This window comes from Chrysochloris asiatica, unplaced genomic scaffold (assembly GCF_000296735.1).
Source record: "Chrysochloris asiatica unplaced genomic scaffold, ChrAsi1.0 scaffold00031, whole genome shotgun sequence".
Lineage (NCBI taxonomy): Eukaryota > Metazoa > Chordata > Mammalia > Afrosoricida > Chrysochloridae > Chrysochloris > Chrysochloris asiatica.
This window is the reverse complement of record NW_006408549.1, coordinates 3,603,677-3,627,157: the sequence shown is the minus strand read 5'-3', so window position 1 is coordinate 3,627,157 and position 23,481 is coordinate 3,603,677. Positions and strand designations below refer to the sequence as shown.

The following is a 23,481-nucleotide window of genomic DNA, read 5'->3' as shown; positions in this document are numbered from 1 at the left end:
ATGTCTTCAAGTCTGCCTCCTGGCCGCCATCTCTCAGTCTATTTCCATGAATCTAGAGTCCTCTGTTGCTCCCCCTCTCCATGTCCCTATCTCTGCCTCCATCTCTGACAACGCTGCTTCTCTGGATAAGGTCCCACATTCCACTTGTGCCCTTCTCCCTTGATGGTCCTAGAATTTCTGCTGTTCTAGAATTGTGTAGCTTAACAGAACTCATCTCATTTCTTCCACATTGATTTCTCTTCTGTTGCAGTGAATGACAATAATGTCCCCTCAGTCACCTAAAACAATAGCCCAGGGATCAGGGGCTGTAAAATGTTATGGTTGGTCACTTAGCCTCTTTTCTTGAACCTACCTTCTCTTCTATTTCTTTTTAGTCTGTTTTGTTGACATATTGATCTTTCTGTGTGATAGACCTAGTTTTGTAATTTTCTGTATTTGACATCTGCTGTCAGATGTTCTGCCATATTATTACTGCAGTGGTGGTGTGCCGTGGAGTCATTTCCCACTCATAGTGACCTTGTATAGTGTTTTCGAGGTTGTACATCTATACAGGAGCAGAAAGCCTCACTCATCTTTCTCCCATGGGACAACTGATAGTTTTGAACTGCTGACCTTGAGCTTAGCAGCCTGACTTATAAACCACCACACTACCAGAGCTCCTTATTTGAAGTATGGATTTTATTATATTATTTACTGTAGCATTTCTTAATTGGGATGACATTCTTTGAAGTATGGGTAATATTAAAATCTGAGTTTTCCAGTTTTTTTTTTTTTTTTAAATTAGGTAACATACGATTCCAGATTATTCCTATAATAACTCAAATATTTTTCTGAAGCGAGAAAAGGAAATGAAGTTATGACTTCATCCTGCCAAGTTCATCTTATTTGTGAAGTAGCTTTGAGGCATTGTTACTGATGTATTATCAGACGTACACTCTTAGGAGCTATTATTGTTCTGTGAATAACATTCTTCCCACCCACTGTTTCCCAAAGGAGCTTAATTTAAAAAAAGATAGAAAGAACCATCTATAGTCATTTGTTTGCCCCCCAACATTCCGATGAATGATGGAAATTGTTTTATAAAATTTTAAATAATATTTATAAAATATATAACCTTTTTATAAATTGCTCTATAAAATTTTATAAAAACAACAAAAAAATGTATTTGCCCATGGGAGTCTCTTACATATGAACATTACCTCATCTCCCCATCTCTAATTAATGTTCCACTCTTTATCATTGCTTGCTAGGTCAGTTGTGGTGAGCTCCTTGCATGTTGTCCCAGGTTTATCTCTTAAAGTCCCACTTCTTATACCCAGACCTCCAGTTACAACAAACTGTTATTGTAGTTAAGTGCTGTTGAGTCCATTCCAACTCATAGTGACCCTGTATAGGGTTTCCAAGGAGCAGCTGGTGAACTTGAACTGACAACCTTGCTTTTCAAACTGACTTTGCAGTCTAGAGCGCTAACCCACAGAGCCACACCAGGACTCGTTGGACTTTAGAATTATGACTGTATGATGGTGCTGCAAATGGCCATGGGATATGGAATTGGAAGATAATGAGATCTTGCTACAAACTATTTGAAGCCCCCCCCCCCCCCCCCCCCCCCCCCCGTATGCCAAAGGAGCTCTGGTAGTGTAGTGGGTTACCAGTTGGGCTGCTAACCAAAAGGTCAGCAGTTTGAATCTACCAGCTGATCCAGTAAAGATTTACCTCCTTGGAAACTCTACACAGGGCCAGTTTGAGTTGGAACCAAACTCATACACGATGACAACCTTGTGTGCCCACCATCTCTTGCAGACATGCAGCTTGCAGTAAATTCTTTCTCATCATTCAGGAACCCTGGGTTGTACAGTGGTTAAGCGCTTGGCTGCTAATCAAAAGGTCTGTGGTTCTGGCCTACCAGTCATTCCATGGAAAAGAAAGATGTGAATGTCTGCTCCCATAAAGATTTACAGTCTTACAACCTCTAGTAATGATAGGAGTTCTGGTGTGGCACTGAAGGATGAAGACCCAGCTGTTAACAACAAAGTCAGTGGTTCAAACCCACCAGCTGATCATCAGAAACCCTATACAGGTTTGCTGTGAGTCAGAAGTAACCCCATAACAACCAGCAGTTATCCTCAATCCTCTTGACTCCCTGAATGGAATCACCCAGTGGATTGGTTTGGTTTTATCATTCAATTACTTTTAGTTTGCTTTGGCAAAGGAGAAGGTAGGAGGTAGGGACCAATGAAGTGCCTCCTTCTCAGCTTGAGGGAAATGGAATCATGAGAAGATATGATTAGTTGGTTATTTTCAAAATTTACTCAAGCTTTATCAGCAGAACCTTCTGGCTAATTTTCCGTAGTGAAGAACAAATATTTTCAGGATTTCTGAGGGACGATTCAGGTCAACAGGTTATTAGTAGAGTGACCTCGTAGGCATTTATCCAGCCACCTACTTATTTCAGCGTGTGTGGTTTAGAGCAGTTTAATTTCCATCATTGAGTACTTACAGCAGCCACCAAAGCTGAGGAAGAAAAAGAAATGTCTTTCCTAACCCAAATGAATAAATTTTAGCAATGTGCTCAAGAAAAGTATGTATTTGAAACCTTGTAGATAAAACAGTACCATCTACAGTTGGATGAATGCTGCTGTTTATTGATCACAAAATTGCTGTTTATGTACTCAAATAACAATGATTGTGAGGTTGGTGCAGGACCAGGCAGTGTTCATTCTGTAGTGCATAAGGTCACCGTAAGTAGGCACCAACATGATGGCACCTAACAACAACAATATACTATACTGTGTATTAGATGTTCACTTCACATACATTCTTCCAGCAGTCTTTAGAGAGGTGTGTATCATGGTCTTGGGGACTATTCTATACGTTTGGAAACTGAAGTTCAAGTAAATTGAGTAACTGGCAGGACTCTAAATCCATTGCTGTCAATTTGACTCCAACTTATAGTGACCCCCCCCATGGCAGAGCAGAACTGCCTCCATAAGGTTCCCAAGCCTGTGATCTTTACAGAAACTGATGGCCACATCTGTTTTTCCTCCCATGGAACAATTGGTGGGTTGAAACTGCTGACCTGTAAATTAGTAGTCAAGAGCTTAACCATGGCACCACCAAAACTCTTTGCAGAACTCCAGCATTCGCCCAGAACCTTATTTCAGCCTCTGTAGTTTGACCTCATTCATCAGAGTTAGGAAGTGATAAAAGTCACATTTAAACACATCTGTCTAATCCCAGGCTGAGAAAGGGATTCAAAATGTAAGAGTTTTGTTTTTTAGGAAGTTTTTAGAGGACTTAATGTCTATATTATCTAAATGCTTTGTTGTTGTTAAGTGCTGGCGAGTCGGTTCCAACCCATAGCGACCCTGTACAGGGTTTCCGAGGCTGTAAATCTTTACGGGAGCAGAACGCCTCATCTTTCTCCCGCGGAGCGGCTGGTAGTTTCGAACTGCTGGCCTTAAGGTTCGCAATCTAAGTGCTTTAGGAGAATAAATATACTGAGTTTAGAGGGCCATACTTTAATGACTGCCTTTTCTAATTCTAAGCTTATGACTTATTTTATCTATAAATACCCACTGCCATCAAGTTGTTCCCGCTCACAGTGACCCTATAGGACAAAGTAGAACTGCTCTCTACATTTTCCAAGACTGTAGATCTTTATGGGAGCAGACAGGTCCCATCTTTCTTCCGCCAACTTGCCGGTGGGTTCAAAGTACCAACCTTGCACTTAGCAATTCACTGTGCCCCAGAGTTCTTTCCTTATTATCTATAAAAAATGTAAGCGAATATAAGGGTGCTATTTTTGGTGTTAGAACTTATTTATTAGACTACAGATACATAATAGATGAGAGAAGAGGAATCATGTCTGGGCTATTTCAAGAGATCTCCATCTTAGAGGTAAATTTAACCTAAACCTTGGGTGATTTGGGCTTCATTTGGAATAATAGAAGAAAACTATTCTAGGAGAAAATTATCCTAAGAAAAAGTGAAATATGTAATGATCTTGGTATGCTAGGGAGTTATGAGAATCAGTTAGGCAGGATGAAGCCATGCATCGAAAACCAGTGTGTACCATGAACACTAGGCTGCTGTTGGCTTGTGTATGTGTAGAACAAAGAATGTATTGAATGAGGGAATTGTTCATTTTCCCATCACACACACTAGTTTCCTTGGGCCTGCCTGTGAACACCTTAGTTATACTGGTGTTTGGACGGTGTGGTATTGTGAAGGTTGAATGGAGCTCCCCGATAGCACACTGGTTAAAAGTGCTCAGTGGTCTGAACCCACAAGTCTACTTCCATAAAGATTTATAGCTTGGAAACCAGGGTTATACTCTGTCCTGTAGGATCATTATAGCAGTGGGTGACTGTTAAAGATCACAGGAATGGCAGAGTCTCAGGCACGAAAAGGGACCAGTCCTGACCAACTACTCTGAAACCCAGTTCCATCTCCTAGGTTATGACATCAAACAGCATTCTCCTGGGTTGCCTTCTTCATACCCTGTACGGTATGTGTTGAGCCCCTGCAGCTCTGTTGAGAGGCATGGCTTGGGCAAGTTGGGGTGGTATTTCAGGCCCTTGCAGAGGCTCATGGGTACACACACCACACTCTGTCTTCAGAGAAGGTAAAAGGAATGAGGTGGTCCTTTTTCTTGCTATCTGTAGGGTGGAATATATCCTTTAATGACTTCACCTTTCTTCAAGACTGCTATTGATTATCCTTTTAATTTTCAAATGTTTTTCTTTTTGTTTAACATAGTATTTGTAGTGCATGTACATTCCTAAAAAGCTTGGTATTGAAAACACTTTTTGGCCTTTGCCACTCTTGCCTATTGTTTCACCTCCAACAGTATAGGCCTTCAATGCTTTTTTTTTTTTTTTTTTTAATGTTCTATTGTGAATTATTGGTTAGTTTACATGGGAGAACATTAGCTTAGCTTTGCATTCATCCTATCATATATTGTTTCATTGCCATGGTTACAATCCCCTCCATGTATCATCAACCAACCAAAGGGTATACACTATAAGCCTGCCCCCTGGTTGTCAGCACACAGCCCCTCTCTCTCTCTGTGTCTAAAGTCCCCAGCTGCTCCATCTCTCCATTGTCTCTGCCTCCATCTCTGGGTAGGGTCCTGCTCTGCACACTTCTCCCTTGACAGTCCCAGGGACCTCCGCTTGTAGACTGCAAAGTTAACCACTCCCCTCCTTGCTACAAAACATCTACCTTTACATTTCCAACCCTCACAATCAGTCCTGATAACAATTATTCGCTATTGTATCACAAGAGACCTATCCACATCTTCTTTCATCAGCCCCGCCCAGACAGATTGGATACTACTCAGTGGAGATTCTACCTTCCTCCACTCCCTCTAGATCTAGGTTCCCTCTTAAAAGAAGCCAGTCACTTCTTGCCTTTGTAGCCCTTCCATTTTGGGTAGCCAATGTCCAAGTTGCCCATCACTGTCTACTCTGTGTATGGAAGGGGTGGGAATGATCCTCACTGTAAAGATTTGTTCCCTCTTTTGAGCTACTGCATCCATAGGTGTAGGTCAAGTTCATCAAATTGTATCAGATGACTCTTTTTTTTTCCCCTCTTCTTCTTCTAGTTGAGCTCTGATCATCCAGTCATTGAAGCCAGGTCAAGTGGGTATTATCTGCAGGTGTGGGTGTTCTTGTGCACATGCCCTCTTCTTATCAACTGGACGCTTCAATCTCCACTCTAGTCCTCTGTGGCTATGTCACTGACTCTGGGCCGAAAGAGTTCCGAGGTCTTGTCACACTGCTGGCCGACCAGGTCTCCACCCAGGTTCAGAGGACTGTCGAACATTCGTGTATTCCCATTGAGTCTTAGTCTTGGAAGGACTATTTTTTTTAAAGCCTGTTTCTTTGTAGTATTTATTGTTACATTGCCAAATAGTGTTTATATTGCTAGTTTTTGATTATCAGTTTGAGCTTTTGACTTGTTGGGAAGTATTTAACCCAATACAGCCTTCAGTATGAATTACATCTCAATGTAAAGAAAACAAAAATGCTCACCACTGCACCAATAAAGAGCATTCTTGTCAATGGGGAAGAGATTGATGTTGTTGAGGACTTCATTTTTTTTGGATCCGCTATCAACACTCATGGAAGCAGCAGTCAAGAGATCAAACGAGGTGTTACATTAGGCAAATCTACTGCACAAGACCTTTTTAAAGTGTTGAAGAGCAAAGAGGTCAACTTGAGGACTAAGGTGTGCCTAACCCACCCAAGCCATGGTATTTTCAGTAACCTCTTATGCATGCAAAAGCTGGAAGGTGAATATGGAAGACTGTAGAAGAATTGATGATTTTGAGTTATGGTGTTGGAAGAGAATATTGAAAGTGCCATGGTCTGCCAAAAGAACCAATAGATCTGTTTGGAAGAAATGCAGCCAGAGTACTCCTTGGAGGCCAGGATGGCCAAACTTCATCTAATACTTTGGAGATATTGTCAGGAGGGACCAGTTGCTAGAGAAGGATATCATATTTGGTAAGGTGGTTTGTTGTTGTGTTGTTGTGAAGTGCCTTCGAGTCGGTCCCGACCCATAGCGACCCTGTACAGGGTTTCCGAGGGTGTAAATCTTTACGGGAGTAGAAAGCCTCATCTTTCTCCCGCGGAGCGGCTGGTAGTTTCGAACCACTGACCTTAAGGTTTGCAGCCCGATTCGTAACCACTACGCTACGTGGAGGGTAATGAAAAAGAGGAAGACCCCCAACGATATGGATTGGCCAAGTGGCAGTATCGATGAACTCAAGTGTGGCAACAGTAGTGAGGTTGGCCCAGTATTGGGCAGTGTTTCGTTCGGCTGTGTATAAGGTCGCTATGGGTCGGTACCGACTCAATGGCACCTAACAGCAACAACAACAACAACTCGTCCTTATGGACTTCTGGTGTGGCAGGACTGCAAGGTTCCATTTGAACCACAAGGTCAAACCACGAGGTGGTTCAAACTCACCTTGGAAACCCTATACAGGGTCCCTATGTGTCAGAACCAACTTCATAGCACTTAACAACAATTCCCTACAGGCTCCCAATACAACTTGATAGCAGTATTTTTGGTTGAATCATCAGTTAGAGTTCACTTTGACAATCCAGAATGTGAATGTTGTTCAGTGCTGAGCTCTACAGGACATGTCCCATTTCATACACAACTCTTTTTTTCCATTCAGTTCATACAGTTTGTGACACTGACTGCAATCCCCACAGTTAACAACACTCTGCCCACTTCCTCCCTGTGTTTACTGTTTCCATTCATCCTTCTTTCCTTGTCTCTGCCCTTCTGTTTCTGAGCTGATCTCCTGTGGTTGATTGCTCTAAGGAGTGTTTACCTCCCTAGTGTACAGACCTATTTTGTGCCTGAAAGTTGACCCACAGGCGTGAGTTCAGTTCCAGGACTGAAGGTTGACTAAGGGACATAGTCTCTATCAGACCTGGTTTTCTTTAATGATTTTGAATTTTGTTCCACGCTTCCCACACTCTGTTCAGGACCTCTTGTTGTCCTTGCAGTGCTCATGTTTTTCCCAAGCCAACATTTGCCTTGGTTTCTCAGGTGTCAAACTTTTTACCTAGCCACAATCCTTTCTAAATGAATGTTAGATCCTTAAGATCAGCAGTTCAAAACTACCAGCTGCTCCACGGGAGAAAGATGAGGCTTTCTGCTCCCGTAAAGAAACCATGTACAGGGTCGCTATGTCAGGGACAACTGCACGGCACATAAGGAGTCCTGGTGTGGCGCTGTGGTCTAATTCGTCAGACTGCAAAGTTGTTTGAACTGTAAGGTTGGTGGCTTAAGCTCACCAGCTGCTCCTTGGAAGCCCTATACTGGGTTGCTATGGGTTGAAATTGACTGGACGCCAGTTAACAACAACTACATTCCAAATGCCCAGTTCTGGGAATATTATCTGTCCTGTGTCTTTCCTCCAGTGTGGACTAGGTGCCACATTGCTTTCATTCTTATCCACGATCTCATTTTAATTCTTCCTGGTGCCAATATAGAGTAAGTAACACACTGGACTGTAAGATCAATGTGAACTCCAAGGTTAGTGGTTCAAGCTCACCAGCCACTCATAAACCCTATATCCAGCTCGATGACACTTATTAGCATTGGGGGGCGGGCAGCACAGAGACATAGAGTAAAGCATACTTTGTGTCTTGCATGGTTCCTAAGACCTCTTGCCAGGAGCATAAATGCACAGACACAAAATTCTGCATGTAATTTCCAGGGGGTTGAATTTCTTGTAGTCTGTTGTGTGCCTCCAAGTCCGTATGAACATAATTGGTATAGCTATATTTTGTGATGTATTTTTATGACTAAAGACATTTGTTTAACTTATACAGAATATTTCTGGGGACACAACCCTAGCAACTATAGAATTTCAAATGTGGCTTAACTTTGCTATTAGAAGCAGTCTCCAGATTACAAATGAGCTCCATTCCCTAATTTAAGTTGAATTTATTCATAGTCAGAACAGTTAGTCAACTGTTTGTCTTAGTATGTGGTGTACTTTTCTATGCAGTCTAACATTAAACCTGTCCAGATGCACTAAAACATCTTTAGCATAATAATACAGTAGTACTAATATACTGGTGTACATTGCAAAATAGTACCAATTGGTTAATATGAATCATTGTCCTCTGAATATTTAATATAATGGTCTTCACAGGTTAGTTCATAATTACAGGCTATAATTTGGGGGGACTCCCTGTACAATAAAAGTCCAGTTCTAACTGTAGTACCAAAGGATTTCTTTTCTTTTCTTCGGAATTACTCACTTTGTTATTTTACAAGTTAGTTGGTAAAAACATTTCTGGTTATTTTATTCCACCATTTATAGAAGACAACATGTTATTAGAGAAAATAAAATTGTTAAAATGGAATAAGAGGTCAGACTGACCTGTATTAAAGATGTCATCACAACACAAGATGTTGCTATAGTAACCGGAAAATGTCTCCAATGAAAATAATGCATAATTTTTTTTCTTTCTTTTTTTTTTTTTAATGAGAGGATATACAGTTTCCTTTCTAATACATGGAGGGGGAAAAAAAGACATATGAGAATGTTTCAGTGTAATGTCCTCCAGGCTTTTCCATTTTACGTGGTATTTTGCAGATTAATCATTATTCTGCTGTGTGTGTGTACCAATATGGAGTCCTGGTGTGGCGCTGCGAGTTAACACGCTGGACTGCTATGTTGGTTTGAACTGCCAAGCTGGCAGTTCAGGCTCACCAGCCACTCCTCAGAAACCCTCTACAGCGTCACTATGGGTGGGATCCGACTGGATGACCCTTTACAACAGCAGTGTAGGAGCGTCCCATACTCTCTACACCCTATCTGGCATGTATTGCTTTCTGGTTTTATTGTTGCTATTAATAATAATAGCTATTGCTATTAATGCTGTTAAGGAGCTCTGGTAGCGTGTTGGTTACGAATCGGGCTGTGAACCTCTCACAGTCAGCAGTTTGAAAGTACCAGCGGTTCCGCGGTAGAAAGATGAGACTTCCTGCTCCCATAAAGATTAAAGCCTCAGAAACCGTGTACAGGGTCGCTATGAGTTGGAACCGACTCCATGGCACATAACAACAACAATAACAACATGAATGCTGTTATATTCTTCATTTATATAAATTTCTTGCATGCTTGTAGTATTGTTTTGTAGTTCTCATTGTATAGATGTTTTGTTTCTCAGGTTAGATTTATTCCTAAGTACTCCATCTTTTAGGTGGCTATTACAAATGGTATTATTTTCCTGATTTCCTTTTCAGAGCTTTTTATTAGTTTAAAGGACTCCAACTGACTTTTTGTATGTTCATCTCATATCCTGCCACTTTCAATGCCTTCTAGTAATTTGCTAATTTGGATGCCTTTAACTTCCCTTTTGGGCTCCTAATGTGGCACTGTAGGATCAGCACTGTAATGCAAACCACATGGTCCGTGGTTCAAACCTACTAGCTGCTCCTTGGAAAACCTGTGCAAGGGTCCTTATGAGTCCAAACAAACCAAAAACAACCATTTTCCTTTCTTGTCTTAATAGCTCTGGCTAAGACTTGCATCACCGTACTGATGGTTTTTGTTAGATATTAAGTGCTATCAAGTTGGTTTGAGCCATAGAGATCCTGTGTAAGGTTTCTGAGAAGCTACTGACTGGTATTTTGTGGTGCAAACCAACCTTGCAGTTGAGTGCTTACCTTACAGCACCATACCAGGACCCCCAAAGAGTGAGTCTGTTTTACATGGAAATTTACTTGATTTCTTTGCCTTTTAAGAAGTTAGTATCTATATTATTCCCTTTTTTGTTCTGTAATTGTCTTCATTATGAATTGGTATCTCTGGTTCTGGTAGTCTTGTGGTGGGATTGTTTCATTTTAAATACTTTTATATTTGGATTGGAGTCCTGCTGTGGCACTGTAGGATAAATATTGGACTTTGAACCACAAAATTGGCAGTTCAGCCCCACCAGCTGCTTCTTGGAATCCCTATACAGGGTCACTAAGTCGAAATAGACTTGATGGACACTTAACAAAACAACAAATATCTGTATTGAGTTCTGAGTGGTGTTGTCATGTATGTTAGTCTTATGTACTTATCTGCTGTTGTTGATGCTCAGTACAAAAGAATATCCTTTAGTATTTTTTGTAGTAGTTGGGCTGATTATTATAAACTCCTATAATTTTTATTTGCAAACGCCCTTATTTTGCCTTCATGTATTTGAGGGAGAGCTATGTTGGGCATATGCTTCTTGGTTGACACTATTTTTCTTTCAGAAATTTGTTTCTATATTGTTCCATTGTCTTCTTGCCTGCATGATTTCTGCTGAGAAATCAGAATTTAGTCCTACAGGTTCTCCTTTGTAGGTAAGGTAACTTTTTGGTTTCCTGAGCTGTTCTCCAGAATCTTTCCTTGTTTTTGATTGTTTCAAGTTTTATTATGATATGCCTCAGTGATTTTCTTTTGGGGTCTTTCCTGTTTAGGGTTCGTTCAGCTTATTGAATAAGTATCTTCTCATCTTTCATGTTAGAGAAGTTCGTTTCAGCTTTTCCAACAGGTTTTTACAATTTCCTTTGTGAATTTTATTGTCTCTTCCTGTTCTGAAATTCCAATCACATGAAAGCCAAAACATTTCTTGTTTTTAATAGCTTCTTCTTCTTAAGTATTTTATCACCTATTATTTGATGAAGTCAGTTAGTTTTCCACATTTTAATGACTTGTGGATTTGTGTCCCTTTGGAAATATTCCTGTTCCAGAATGTTAAAACTGGCAATTTATTTCTCCTTCTAGCTGTTCTGTATGTTAAAGTAGCTAAGGAGAATGATGTTTCTTGTAACACTGAGTATTTGTTGAGTTGTCACCTAGTATAATGAATGGACTTATGGTGACCTTGTGTAAGGTTTCCAAGGAGTAGCCAGTGGGTTTAAACCATGGACCTTGAGGCTATCTACCATTCATTCCAGTGCTGATCCTATAGCGCCACACCAGGACTCCAGACAAGACACTAGGTGTAAAAGAATGCTGTCCTTCCTAACGATGGTATCTATCATCTGAGTGTGGGAGGCACACCATCATCCACCTACTCTGTATGGGAGATCTTGTTAAAGCAAACTCCAGCAGACTGTACTTAGAATTTGGTTGTATTGAAGCACAATGGTTTTCACATATTGTGTGAAGTAAAATGGTCTGTAGTTGAGGATTGTAGATTTGTGTTGAGCGCCTGCTATTTGCCAGACAGTGACTTTATACTGAAGTGTAGGGTATACTACAGTCTTAGTCCTCTTATGTGTGGGTTTTTTTTTTTTTTCAGTCATTCATTGTAAATAATTAAACTTTAGACTGGGGTCTAACTAAATGTCAAAATAATTGTGCTTTCCATGGCATCTTATTTGGCATGTTCTATCTGAATTAATCCTGTAGTTACGTTCTCCTATTTCCAAGTACTTGGCCCATCTTTGTAGAAGAGGAATGTCGCCTGATTAGAGTCGGTGTTATCAGACCGTAAGAAACACAACGACCAGCCTTATTTACCAGACCCATTCTTAAAAGCATTAGTAACACCAGCATCATTAGTTTTAAAGATGCTGTGTGAAGGATATGTTTACAAAGGCAGTAGGCTCTGAGAGACAAGACCATGAAGATGTTAAAATGGTAATGCAAAATGAAATTTAAAAATAAATTTGCAGTTAAGTAGCAAGAATTTAGTGACAAACTTCAAGTAAAAGCACATTATTTAGATAAATAAGAAAGTTTTATGTTTATCTGTGCATACTTTTTTTTTTTTAGTTTTTATTGTGAATTATGTGATAGTTTACATGGGAGAACATTAGCTTTACATTCATCCTATCATATATCATTTCATTGCTGTGATTACAATCCCCTCCATGCATCATTAAACAACCAAAGCGTATACCTCACAAGTCTGCCCCTCGGTCGTCAGCAAACAGCCCTCTCCCACTCCCTCTCTGGGTCTAGAGTCCCCAGCCGCTCCATCTCTCCACGTCTCTGCCTCCATCTCTGATGTCACTGCTGTCTGGGTAAGGTCCCGCACTCCGCTGTTCTCCCTCCCTTGATGGCACCAGGAACCTCTGCTCCTGGACTGCAAAGTCAACCACTTCCCTCCTTGCTACAAAATGTCTACCTTTACATTTCCAACCCTCACAGTCAGTCCTGATAGCAATTATTCACTGTTGTACCGCAAGAGTCCTATCCCCAGCTCCTTTCATCAGCCCTGCCCAGACAGATTGAAAACCACTCAGTGGAGAGTCTACCTTGCCCCATGCCCTCTGGATCTAGGTTCCCTCTTGAAAGCTTGTAAGCCAGTCATTTCTTGCCTTTGTAGCCACCCCCCATTTTGGGTAGCCAGTATCCAAGTTGCCCATCCCTGTCTACTCTGTGTATTGAAGGGGTGGGAATGATCCTCACTGTAAAGATTTGTTCCCTATTTTGAGCTACTACATCCAAAAGTATAGGTCAAGTTAATCAATTGTAGCTGATTATCTCTCTCTCCCCCCCCTTCTAGCCACATTCTGATTATGCAGCCATTGAAGCCAGGTCAAGTGGGTATTATCTGTAAATATGGGTGTTCTTGTGTATATCCCCTCACTTTGTATCAGCTGGATGCTTCACTCTCCACTCTAGTCCTCTGTGGCTATGTCACTGACTCTGGACCCAGGAGTCCCTAAGTCTGGCCACACTGCTGGCCAACCAGGTCTCCACCCAGGTTCACTGGAGTCTATTTAACGTGGTCGGACTTAGCTTACAACTTCATTGCTGTTTTTCCCTCACTTCCCCTTATTGGTGACCAACGTGGTTACCAGTCATACTGCATGCCCGCTCGTGTATTCGCCTTGAGTTTTAGTCTTGGAAGGGGGTTTTATGTTAATTTATCAAAAATTCTGATAGGTACTATTCACAGTAGCAAAAAGATGAAGACAGCCTAAATGCCCTTCAAGGAGTAGTTCAACATACCTTGAAGAATAACCAGGCATCTGGGAAATAGCTCACAGCTATATGTCAATCACAGAAGAACAAATATTATGAGAGACCAATGTTGTAAAAAAAGATTTTCTTGATAAAATAAACATTCTAGTATGGTTAGCCGGAATGGGATGGAAGGAAAGATGATTAATGGGCTAGAGTGTTAACATGGTTAACAACATATAACAAGAGGAAGGTTGGCTCTGTGAAACCTCCCAGGTCCGAGGGAAGACAAGATGGGTCCTGTGTTAGAGAAGGAGGTGGTGTGTGGGTGGTGACTAAAGTGTTTAGTGTCTCCCTCTAGGAGAAATGCATGAAAAATCTTATCATCTATAAAAGAAGGAACTGTTTTCTTTTTCTGTCTCATATCCACAATATCTGTCACATAGTTGATGTAATAAGCTAGCTATAATAAAAGTTAAGGTTACTTATATTGAGTTGATAGTTTTGTGTTTTGTTTTCTACTCCAAGATAGTCAATTCCAGCCTGTTTTTCTTAGTTTGTAAATAAAGAGAGGCATTTTTTTTTTTTTTAACTTGAAATATAAACAGAAAATGTAATTGGTAAATTTAGAGCTTATTGTGTTGGTTTGTCTGGAGCCATTTACAAGTAATCAAATGGTGTGTACCACGGCAGGTGTTAGGCACTTGCTTTTTGGTAGGCTTCTATTTCTCAGATGTTTCCTGGGTGATGTAGCATATTAATACATTCTACTGGTAATGAAAGGTTGTTGGTTCTAAAAGGGTTGGCAGCTTACCTGAGACGCGCCAGTCACTGAGCACCCTACAGAGCATACGTCTGATACACAGAGTTAGGGTCTCCATGAGTAGGAGTTGACCCACTGACAGCTGGTTTACCTTCTGTGGGGTCCCTATCTTACAGATGTGGGAAGGAGGTTAAATTATGTACCCAAGGCCACCTGGCTGAGCCAGGCTGAGGCCGGATTGATACCAAAGCATTTGCATTTTCTATTGTGCCACTTGGATCTCACCATGAGTGGTTGTCTATGCAGTCACATGCCTGCCGTAGTCTGCAATGCACACCTACCAGTCCAAAAGCCCTTTCTCCTCTTCTGAAATCACTGCCACCGCCTCAACCCTAGGCCTCTGGCCATCCAGATTGTATGGTTGAAACGAGGACAGGGTTAGGGAAACTCAGAAAAGATAGATGAAAGGCTCTCCCCATTTTCTCCGGTTATGTGCCGTGGAGGCTTTTCTGACTCTTAGCGACCCTGTGCAGGGTTTCCGAGGCTGTAAATCTTTACGGAAGCAGAAAGCCTCATCTTCTGTGGAGCAGCTGTTAGTTTTGAACTGTTGACCTGGCGGTTCGGAGCCCGATTTGTAACCAATATGTTACCAGAGCTCCTTAAAGGACTCAAAAAACTCTTTTTGTTTTTTTGAACTTGGTGCAGGTTCTGGCCAATGTTAAATGTATGTAAAAGTGAAAGTTAAACCTTGAGGAAATGTGTCTGCTCTTATTGAGCGCTAATTCTGGTTTTGCCCTTTGCTTCTCGTCAGGTGCTGTTACCCCCGTATGATGATGCCACTGTGAATGGTGCTGCCAAGGAGCCGCCGCCACCCTACGTGTCCGCCTAGGCCTGCAGGGGTGGGGGCAGCAGTGTCGAGAGCAGCAGCGGCTTAACTTCCCACGACTGACCATTAGCTCCTTCCCTTCTGAGACCACTTGTGGCTTAAATGCTTACCAGTTGTAAAATACAGATGTTAAGGTGGTCCCCTCTGTAGATTTAAGCCTATGCTGTCGCTAGATCACTGTGAATAGATTCGCTGTAGAATTCTTTACATAAGGAGTTGGGGGGTAATGGGCTTCAATGATCTTTGCTGGGAATTGAAACTTGTTAAAACAATGGATGGACCTGGGTTCAGATGTCTGGTTTTGTACCTAGTGGGCACCAAAGGTGGGGAATTAGTCACACTTTTTCCTCCTGTACCACATGCTCCCTACAAAAGTTTAAAATAAAGTCAAAATTTGGCAATGTTTTTCTGAAACTGTTCCACTGTATATAGAACAAATGGTTATGAAAATAGGAATGTTCAATATGTAATTATTATACTAAATAGGTAAATAGGCATCTTTATCTATATTGCAAGAATTTCCTTAAGATGCTGTATAATTTAAATTCACTGACAAGTTGAATTTGTCAGTCAAGGATTTTCTCCTTGGACTAAATGAAGACAATTAGATGACACCTGGCAGTGACTATTGGGAGCTGCTTCTGTCCTGCCCAAGTCTAGGGGCAAGGTCATCTGGTGGTCACTGCATGAGAGCTGGTGATTGTTTCTCATGGCTTTTTGTCCCCTCCCAGGTCCCCCTGTTTCTAGTGCCTGTTTCACGGAAGGACATCCAGCTCTGCAACTCACTTTACCAAGCAGAACTGCTGATAGTGTTTGCATTTAAATATGGTGGTGGGGGTGTTCTCCTTTCCCTGAAGGTACATCCAACTACTACAACTTTAGGCTTTCAAGTATGCCTGGTCATCTTTCAGAATGAAATACAGTCTTCAGAAAACTAAAGGTTGCATTCCTTGTTGAATGTTCTTTATCTTGACCACTTGAATGCCAAGCGATTTTTATACATTCATATTATCAAAAGTCAGCAACTCTATTTGTTCATTTTGAATGTGTTGCAAATGAAGGCTTTATTCAATTGAAGTGAGATTTGCCCACATCTGAGAAAATAAACTTTTAACTCTGGTGCTTATGCCTGGGGACCCTTCCCGCCGATGTGGCTGTGGAGATACAAACAGTTCATCCCAAGGAGGCTTACTGGCTTGTTGCTCATATGTACTTTTTCATATTTCAAGCTGATCAAATCTCAGAGCATGTTAGGCGGAGAGATAGCAGACCTGCCTATCCTCCGCCTTTGCTGAGCTCCATGTGTCAGTATTGTGCATTTGATTGCTTTATGCCATGAGTGCACTCTAACTGAGCAATTAAGATGCTAATACTTCCCAAAGGAGATTCAAAGAAAAGAAAGATGAGAGGTTTTTATTCCAGAGGGTCTGCCTCAGTTACTACTTTTGGAGTATCTCATTAGTATTCTTTATTAAGTTCAAGGTAACACCTTTTGTCCCTGGAAGCTTTATGCCCTTAAGATTCATACAAAGTTAAACACATTAGGGGCTATTAGGGATGGGAAGGAGTCCCCAGGTCGCATACTAGCCTAAACGGTAGCGGTCTCAATCCACCCAGGAGCACCTCAGAAGACAGGCCAGGTAATCTCCTAGTGGGGCACTGTGCTACCCTGGACGCAGGATGAGGTGGCAGCCACCAGCAGGAACGGAAGGGCTTGTTGCCGATCCCCACAGAAGGAGTGAGAAATCTGTTATTCACATGTGGCTCCCTATATATATATATTTTTTTTTTTTTTCCCAGCTTTTGTACAGTATGAAAAATATTGGCTCAGAGAGGAACCAAGACCATTGATTTGATTCAAGCAATATTCAGATACCACCCTTACCAGTATGATGCTTATTGTACTGGTGTTTTTGACCCAGGCCAAGCTTTAGAGCTGCCTCCATATCCACTCTTCCAAAGTAAGGGGCTGTCTTCTGGACACCACTGTGGTGTGTGTGTGCATTCAGACGGCATGGCCCAGCATATCCCTTTTTTTGTGTATTACTGTCGTTACGTGCCGCGTTGCTTTTCCTAAATTACATCCCATTTTAATATCGCGTCCTTTTTTTTTGTTGTTGTTATCCATACGTTATCTCAGTTTTTCTCCTGTCTATGCACTTGGGCACTTCACTGATAAAGAGCTCTTCTGTTTTTGTAACCTTGACACCCACCCCCCACCTCACCCCACCAAAGCCCTTGTGTAATGTACCAAGTAGCGTCCCATTTGTTATTAATTCTGTTGAGTCCATTCCAACTCATTGTGATCCTGTATAGGGTTTCCGAGGAGCAGCTGGTGAGCTTGAACCGCCAACCTTGCAGTTTTCAAATGGCTTTGCAGTGCAGCGCATTAACCCACAGGGCCACACCAGGACTCCAGCAGGCCATTTAGGGGAGTTTTAAGTAGGGAGAAGGGTACCCTCTAAAACCACTGCTTTTGAACATACTGGCCTGGTTTCCAGAATGCCCAGTCACACAGCAAGTAGTGTAAAGGCCTCTCTCTTTCCGGCTGATGCTGCTTACCCAAACAGTACCTGATGCCCAGGCCTCTTATCCCCAAGAATGCCAGAACTTGTGTAACCATTCTCACCCTCCTTTTCTGAGTTGATTCTCCAGAATTAATATAAATTCACTTCCCCCTAAGTTTGAACTCCTAACTGCAAGGTCAATGCTCCATGGAAGAAAGATAGGCAGTCTGCTCTTCGAGAATTTCTGCTATCCTTTAGGATTGCTATAAATTGTAACCAACTCCACTGTACTTAACAGCATATTTTTTGGTGTTGCTATGTATCAATTTCATCTCATTTAGATCTTAAAAGAATCATCTAGTTAAGCTAATCTATATGACTTTAGAGGCTATGTTCTGGTTTTAAAGATTATCTCTGGAAAATGGGATCAGAGGGTCATCCAGTCTCCATGGATCCAGGAAGTCTAGACTAGAGTCCATAAGAATGTGAAATTCTGTTCTGCATCTCCCCCACTGTGATCTGTAGAATCTGATCAACATGTTGAGTAATGGGAGCCGGGCGCCATCTAGTTCTCCTGGTCTCATGGCAAAGGGGGCATGGAGGCAATTAGTCACAAGTTCCATATCCTCCTATTCCTGACTTTCCTTCCTCTGTTGCTGGGTGAACGTTGTTGTTAAGTGCGGTTGAGTCGGTTCCAACCCATAGCAACCCTGTAGAGGGTTTACAAGGTGCAGCTGGTGAGCATGAACCACCAGCTGTGCAGTTCAAATGACTTTGCAATCTGGTGCATTAACCCACAGCCCACACCAGAGAACAGTTATTCCTTGGATGGCCACGCCTTCCCCTCATACTGCCTGTTCTAGCCTTAGACATTAGTTTGCTTAACCAAACGACACCTCATTTCATTTCTTATCTTTCCCTCTCTATCCTGTTTCTTACTAATCCTTAGTTGTTGTGAAGTACCATTGAGTTGGTTCTGACTCAGCGACCCTGCATCAGGTTTCTGAGGAGCAGCTGGTGAGCTTCTTAGCAATGATGGTTTTAAATACACAGAACTTGCTATCGAGTCGGTTCCAACTCCCAGCCATCCCATGTGTGTCAGAGTAGAACTGCATGCCACCGAGCTTTCAATGGCTGATGGTTCTGGCAGTAAACCATCAGGCCCTTCTTCCATTACACACACAATCAAGGATGCATCACAGGGTGTGGGAGCTTATGGCTGTCATCCCAGGGGACTCCAACCTCAGTTGGCCTAACAGACTCCACAAAGACACTGTACTTTGGTAAGTATTGATTGACGGTTCCGAGTCATAGTGACCCTGTATAGAGTTTATGTGGAGTGACTGGTGAGTTTGAACTGCCGATTTTGTGGTTCAAGCCACATTTGCTTCCCAGAGCATTAACCCACAGCCCTATACCAGGACTCCTTAACGATTCACGTTAAGTGCCATCGAGTCAATTCTGACTCACAGTGACCCTGTATAGGGTTTCCAAGGAGCAGCTGGTGAGCTGAACCACCAACGTTGTGGTTTAAACCAACTTTGCGGTCCAGTGCGTTAACACACAGCACCACACCAGGACTTGAATGAGAAAGTCCTAAGTAGTGTAGGAGTAAATTGTGGAACAAAACACAAAATTAAAAAACAAGACTTAACTGGTCAGGTAAGAGACTGGTGGGAAGCAAGACTATGGCCCTTAGTAACCCTGCAGATCTGTAAATGGGCTTTCCCACAGCTCAGTTTTCAGCCAAACAGATGGCTCTATCTGGAAAACAACAGTAGTGAGGTCTGCACACCTTAGATCCAAAGGGCAGCAAGGTTCAGAAGGGTTAGGATAGGAGGAATGGAAACAGGAAGTGGCATAAGTGATGTTACATGAGGGGATTGCTGTCATTGACAAAGTATCATTTGTTGCATGGAAAACTGATCTCTGTAAACCTTCACCCAATTCACAATTTAAAAAAACAAAAGCTTACAGCATCTGCAACCATTAAAACTTATGTTTGTAGAGGGATGTATTGTATTTGAAATACTCATAATTGGAGGAGAAAAATCCTGCTGTGCAAACTGAGCTTATGTGACAGAGAAAAACAAATGAGACTGCAGAAACATTTACTTTTATTTTTAAAGAAAAGATGAATTCAGTTTTGCAGACAGTATGGAAGTGGACTTAAAAGTCTGATAGTGTTGTTACTAGTCATGGGGGAAGCGACTTGTGTTCTGGAGACAAGAGGATAGGTTTCTTTGTCAAGATGTTGAACCAGCAACTTCTACAAAAGAACAGTCAACATAGAGTGCAGTCTAAGCCATTCCCGACATCCCTACCTTCAGACCTAACAAGCACCAAAAATACTATTTGTGGCTGTGTAAAATGTTTTTTGGTTTTTGTTTTTCTTGGCAGCTCATATACTTAATATAAAAGGGAAGGAAAAAGGCATTGCAAGGATGTCTCCACGCCCATGAAATTCTGCAAACTGACCAAATTGTCTACTAAATGGCTCAAGGTGTCTGAAAGCCAGCCAGATCTTGCAGCCTTCTGCCTAGAAGCCCATGCACACCTTCTGACTGGAGTACCCAGACAGCGGGTGAGAGGCTCTGTCTGGCTAACCGAGAAAAAGTTACATCAAAGCAAATGTCTTAGCACTTTATACCCATCAGTGTGATCCTAATTAGCAAGAACAGCTGCTGCTTCAGAATAGAAAGTTAAGCTTAAAACAGCCTGATGGGCTCAAGTTTTGTTTGTTTTATACCATGTAAAACTAAAAACTCAACAGCAGTACAGTTCTACAAACATATTCCTCCTCAGTGTATATCCTAATACTCAGCGTACCTCCAAAGACAGCAGGACTGTGTGATCTAGGGCAGGTTGGGTGTCATTGACCAATTTGTGGACTTTGACGTGAATCTGAGGATGGCTAACGTTTGATTGTGTCATCTTTTTGCCTACTACTCCCTCCTCACATCCGGTGGTTTGCTGCCTCCGCTCCCACTGGCTCTTCCCGATTCCTGGGATCCTAGATTCAGGGCATCGTGTGGAGAGCACAAGAGGCTTCTACTTGTGGTTTCTCAGCCTACAGAAAACATCAGCGCTGAGAAGGCAAAGGCACAAGGATTGATCTCGGTGCCACCAACAACAACACACGGGTTCCCATTGTTCTGTGTGGAAAATACTCTCCAGTGCAGTGACCTTGGTATAATGTTACATTTAATCCAATATTCATTTTAGCTACAGGAATGTATTTTTAATTGTTCTCTTTCGATATTTTACTTTCACAGGATGTTCCTCTAGTTGTTTGAACTTTAGATCCTTTGCTATCTTTTCTACATAGCTTTCCCTTGATAAAGAATAACGGGCAGCTCAAATTCTGTACTTTTTGCTTCCTTATAGTGGCTTAGCAGATCATCTATTGATATTTCATATTCATTGAACCTCAAATGGAACCTTTCCACCATTCCAGACATTCCAACTATAGAGGGTAAGGTTCTTGTTGGTTTTATCTTTTATCTCTCCCCAAGCTAATCAGTAACAGTGGCTTCTACCTCTTTATGGGGTACCACATTTACCAAATACTGTAGGATAAGCACTGGACTGCCAACCACAAGGTTAGTGGTTCAAACATATCAGTCGCTCTTTGAAAACCCTATACATGTATACATACATTTATGTATGTATGTATGTATGTATGTATGGAGTCCTGGTGTGGCACTGTTGGTTAATGCGCTGAACTGCAAAGTCCGTTTGAACTACAAGGTCTGCAGTTTAAACTCACCAGTCACTCCTCAGCAACCCTACATATATATATATGAAGTCCTGGTATGGCAGTGTAGGATAAGCACTGTACTGCTAATCTCAAAATTGGTGGTTTAAACCCACCAGTCGCTCCTTGAAAACCCTATACAGGGTCACTATGAGTCAGAACTGACTCGATTTAACAACAGCATATATTTTTATGGGGGGCAAGTTGGCTCTGTAGGATAAGCACTGAACTGTGGACCACAGGGTCAGTGTCTCAAGCCCACCAGCCACTCCTTGGGAGAAAGATGAAGCTTTTTGCCTCTGCAAAGATTTAAAGTCTTGGAAACCCTATACAGGTTCTCTATAAGGCAGAACCGACTTGGTAGCCCTTAACAACAGCAACAACAATAATGCATCCTTATTACTATTTGTCAGAGGTTCTGCTAAGCACTTAACACATACAGTGATCCCCGTTTTAAAAATGGAGAAACATGCTTGCAGGGGAACATAGTTGTCCCAAATTACACTATAAGTGGCAGAGCCAGGATCTAAACACAGATTTGAGTTCATTGTCCTGGTTAATGCAGATCTTTGATACTTGTAAACTTCAGGATTCTGTAATCTCTACTCATTTGATTTCTTAATGCCCCCTCCCCAAAAACAATACAAGCCATGCAAAGCCATGCATTCTTTTCAGTCTTGTAAACAGGAGGTTAGTGTTACACAACTAAAGCTGTCTGTTTCCTATTTAATTAGATGAAATTGCTATACAAATAATAACTTTTTATAATACAAAATTTATTTCAGCAGGAAGAAAAATCAATTGAGGCAGGCCTTTTTGTTTTAAATGAGCTAATTGTTTTAAACGAGCAATCTCCTTTTGAAGCAATTAAGTGAACTGTGTTATTGAGAAGAATGTGTGTATTAAAATTTCAATCATCATAACTCAAGCTAGTAGTAATTAAGTGCCCAGAAAGTGATAACATTTGTACCATCTTGGAAGAGTGGCTTGAAACACAACTTCTTACCCCTACCCTAGAAAGCTTGTATCACTTAGTCTTTTGGTAAACCTGTCAGAGACAGTCTTTGCTCGTGGGAATGTAGCTTTATTCTGCTCTGTGAAGTTAATGAATTTCTGATATATAACTGAAAGCTAACTTTCATAAGCATCTTAGTGGAGAATCCAGGTAGCGTTTGTTGTTCAGTGCCATTGAATCAGTGTTCCAACTCATAGCGACCCTGCATAGGGTTTCCAAGGAGTGGTTGGCAAACTTGAACCATCGACCTTGAGATTCAATCGACTTTGGAGTCCAGCACATTAACCCACAGTGTCACACCAGGACTCCAGGTATCATTTAGACATCAGGAAATAATGTAAACTTGTGGGTGTTACTAAGCATACATAAGTAATATTTTCAGGTACTGGTGAGTCACTTCCAACTTCTAGCGATCCTTTGTACGACACATCAAAGTGTCACTCAGTCCTTCACCATCTTCAAAAACCATTTCTGTGTTTGACAGCATTGTAGCCTCTGTGTCACTGCATCTCACTGAGGTTCCTCCCTCTTTTGCTGGTCCTTTACCAAGCTCCCTGCTAATAACATGTCTAAAGTACAAAGTCTCACCATCCTTGATTCTAAGGAGCGTCCTAACTGTACTTCTTCTAAGACAAATTTGTTCATTCTTCTGGCAGTCCTGGTATATTCAGTATTCTTTGCCAACACCATAATTCAAAGGCATCCATTTTTCTCCCACCTTCTTTTTTCATTATCTAGTTTTTGTATGTATATGAGGCAGCAGACAGGCTCACCTTAGTCCTCAATGTGACATCTTTGCTTTTTAATATTTGAACGGGGTCTTTTGCGGCAGACTTACCCAATGCAGTACATGGTCTGATTTCTTGACTGCTGCCTCCATGTGTGTTGACTGTGAATACAAGTAAAATGAAATCATTGATTTCAATCTTTTTTCCATTTCTCATGCTGTTGCTTATTGGTCCAGTTGTGAGGATTTTTATTTTCTTTATGCTGATTTGTAATCCATACTGAAGGCTGTAGGCTTTTATCTTCGCCAGTAAGAACTATTCATAGACCAAGAGGCAGTTGTTCAAACAGAACAAGCGGATACTGACTGACTGCCTTAAAATCAGGAAAGGTGT

General features: G+C 41.5%; 1 protein-coding gene across 1 annotated transcript in view; it reads left to right on the top strand.

Annotated features, from left to right (window-relative positions):
* Window positions 1-15,084, top strand: part of LOC102811593 (lysosomal-associated transmembrane protein 4B-like) — a 75,622-nt gene extending 60,538 nt beyond the window's left edge. The window contains exon 7 of the mRNA XM_006859195.1: window positions 15,007-15,084. Within this exon, the coding sequence (XP_006859257.1) occupies window positions 15,007-15,084 (78 nt within the window). The remainder of the gene's footprint in view (window positions 1-15,006) is intronic.
* The last annotated feature ends 8,397 nt before the right edge of the window (window positions 15,085-23,481 follow it).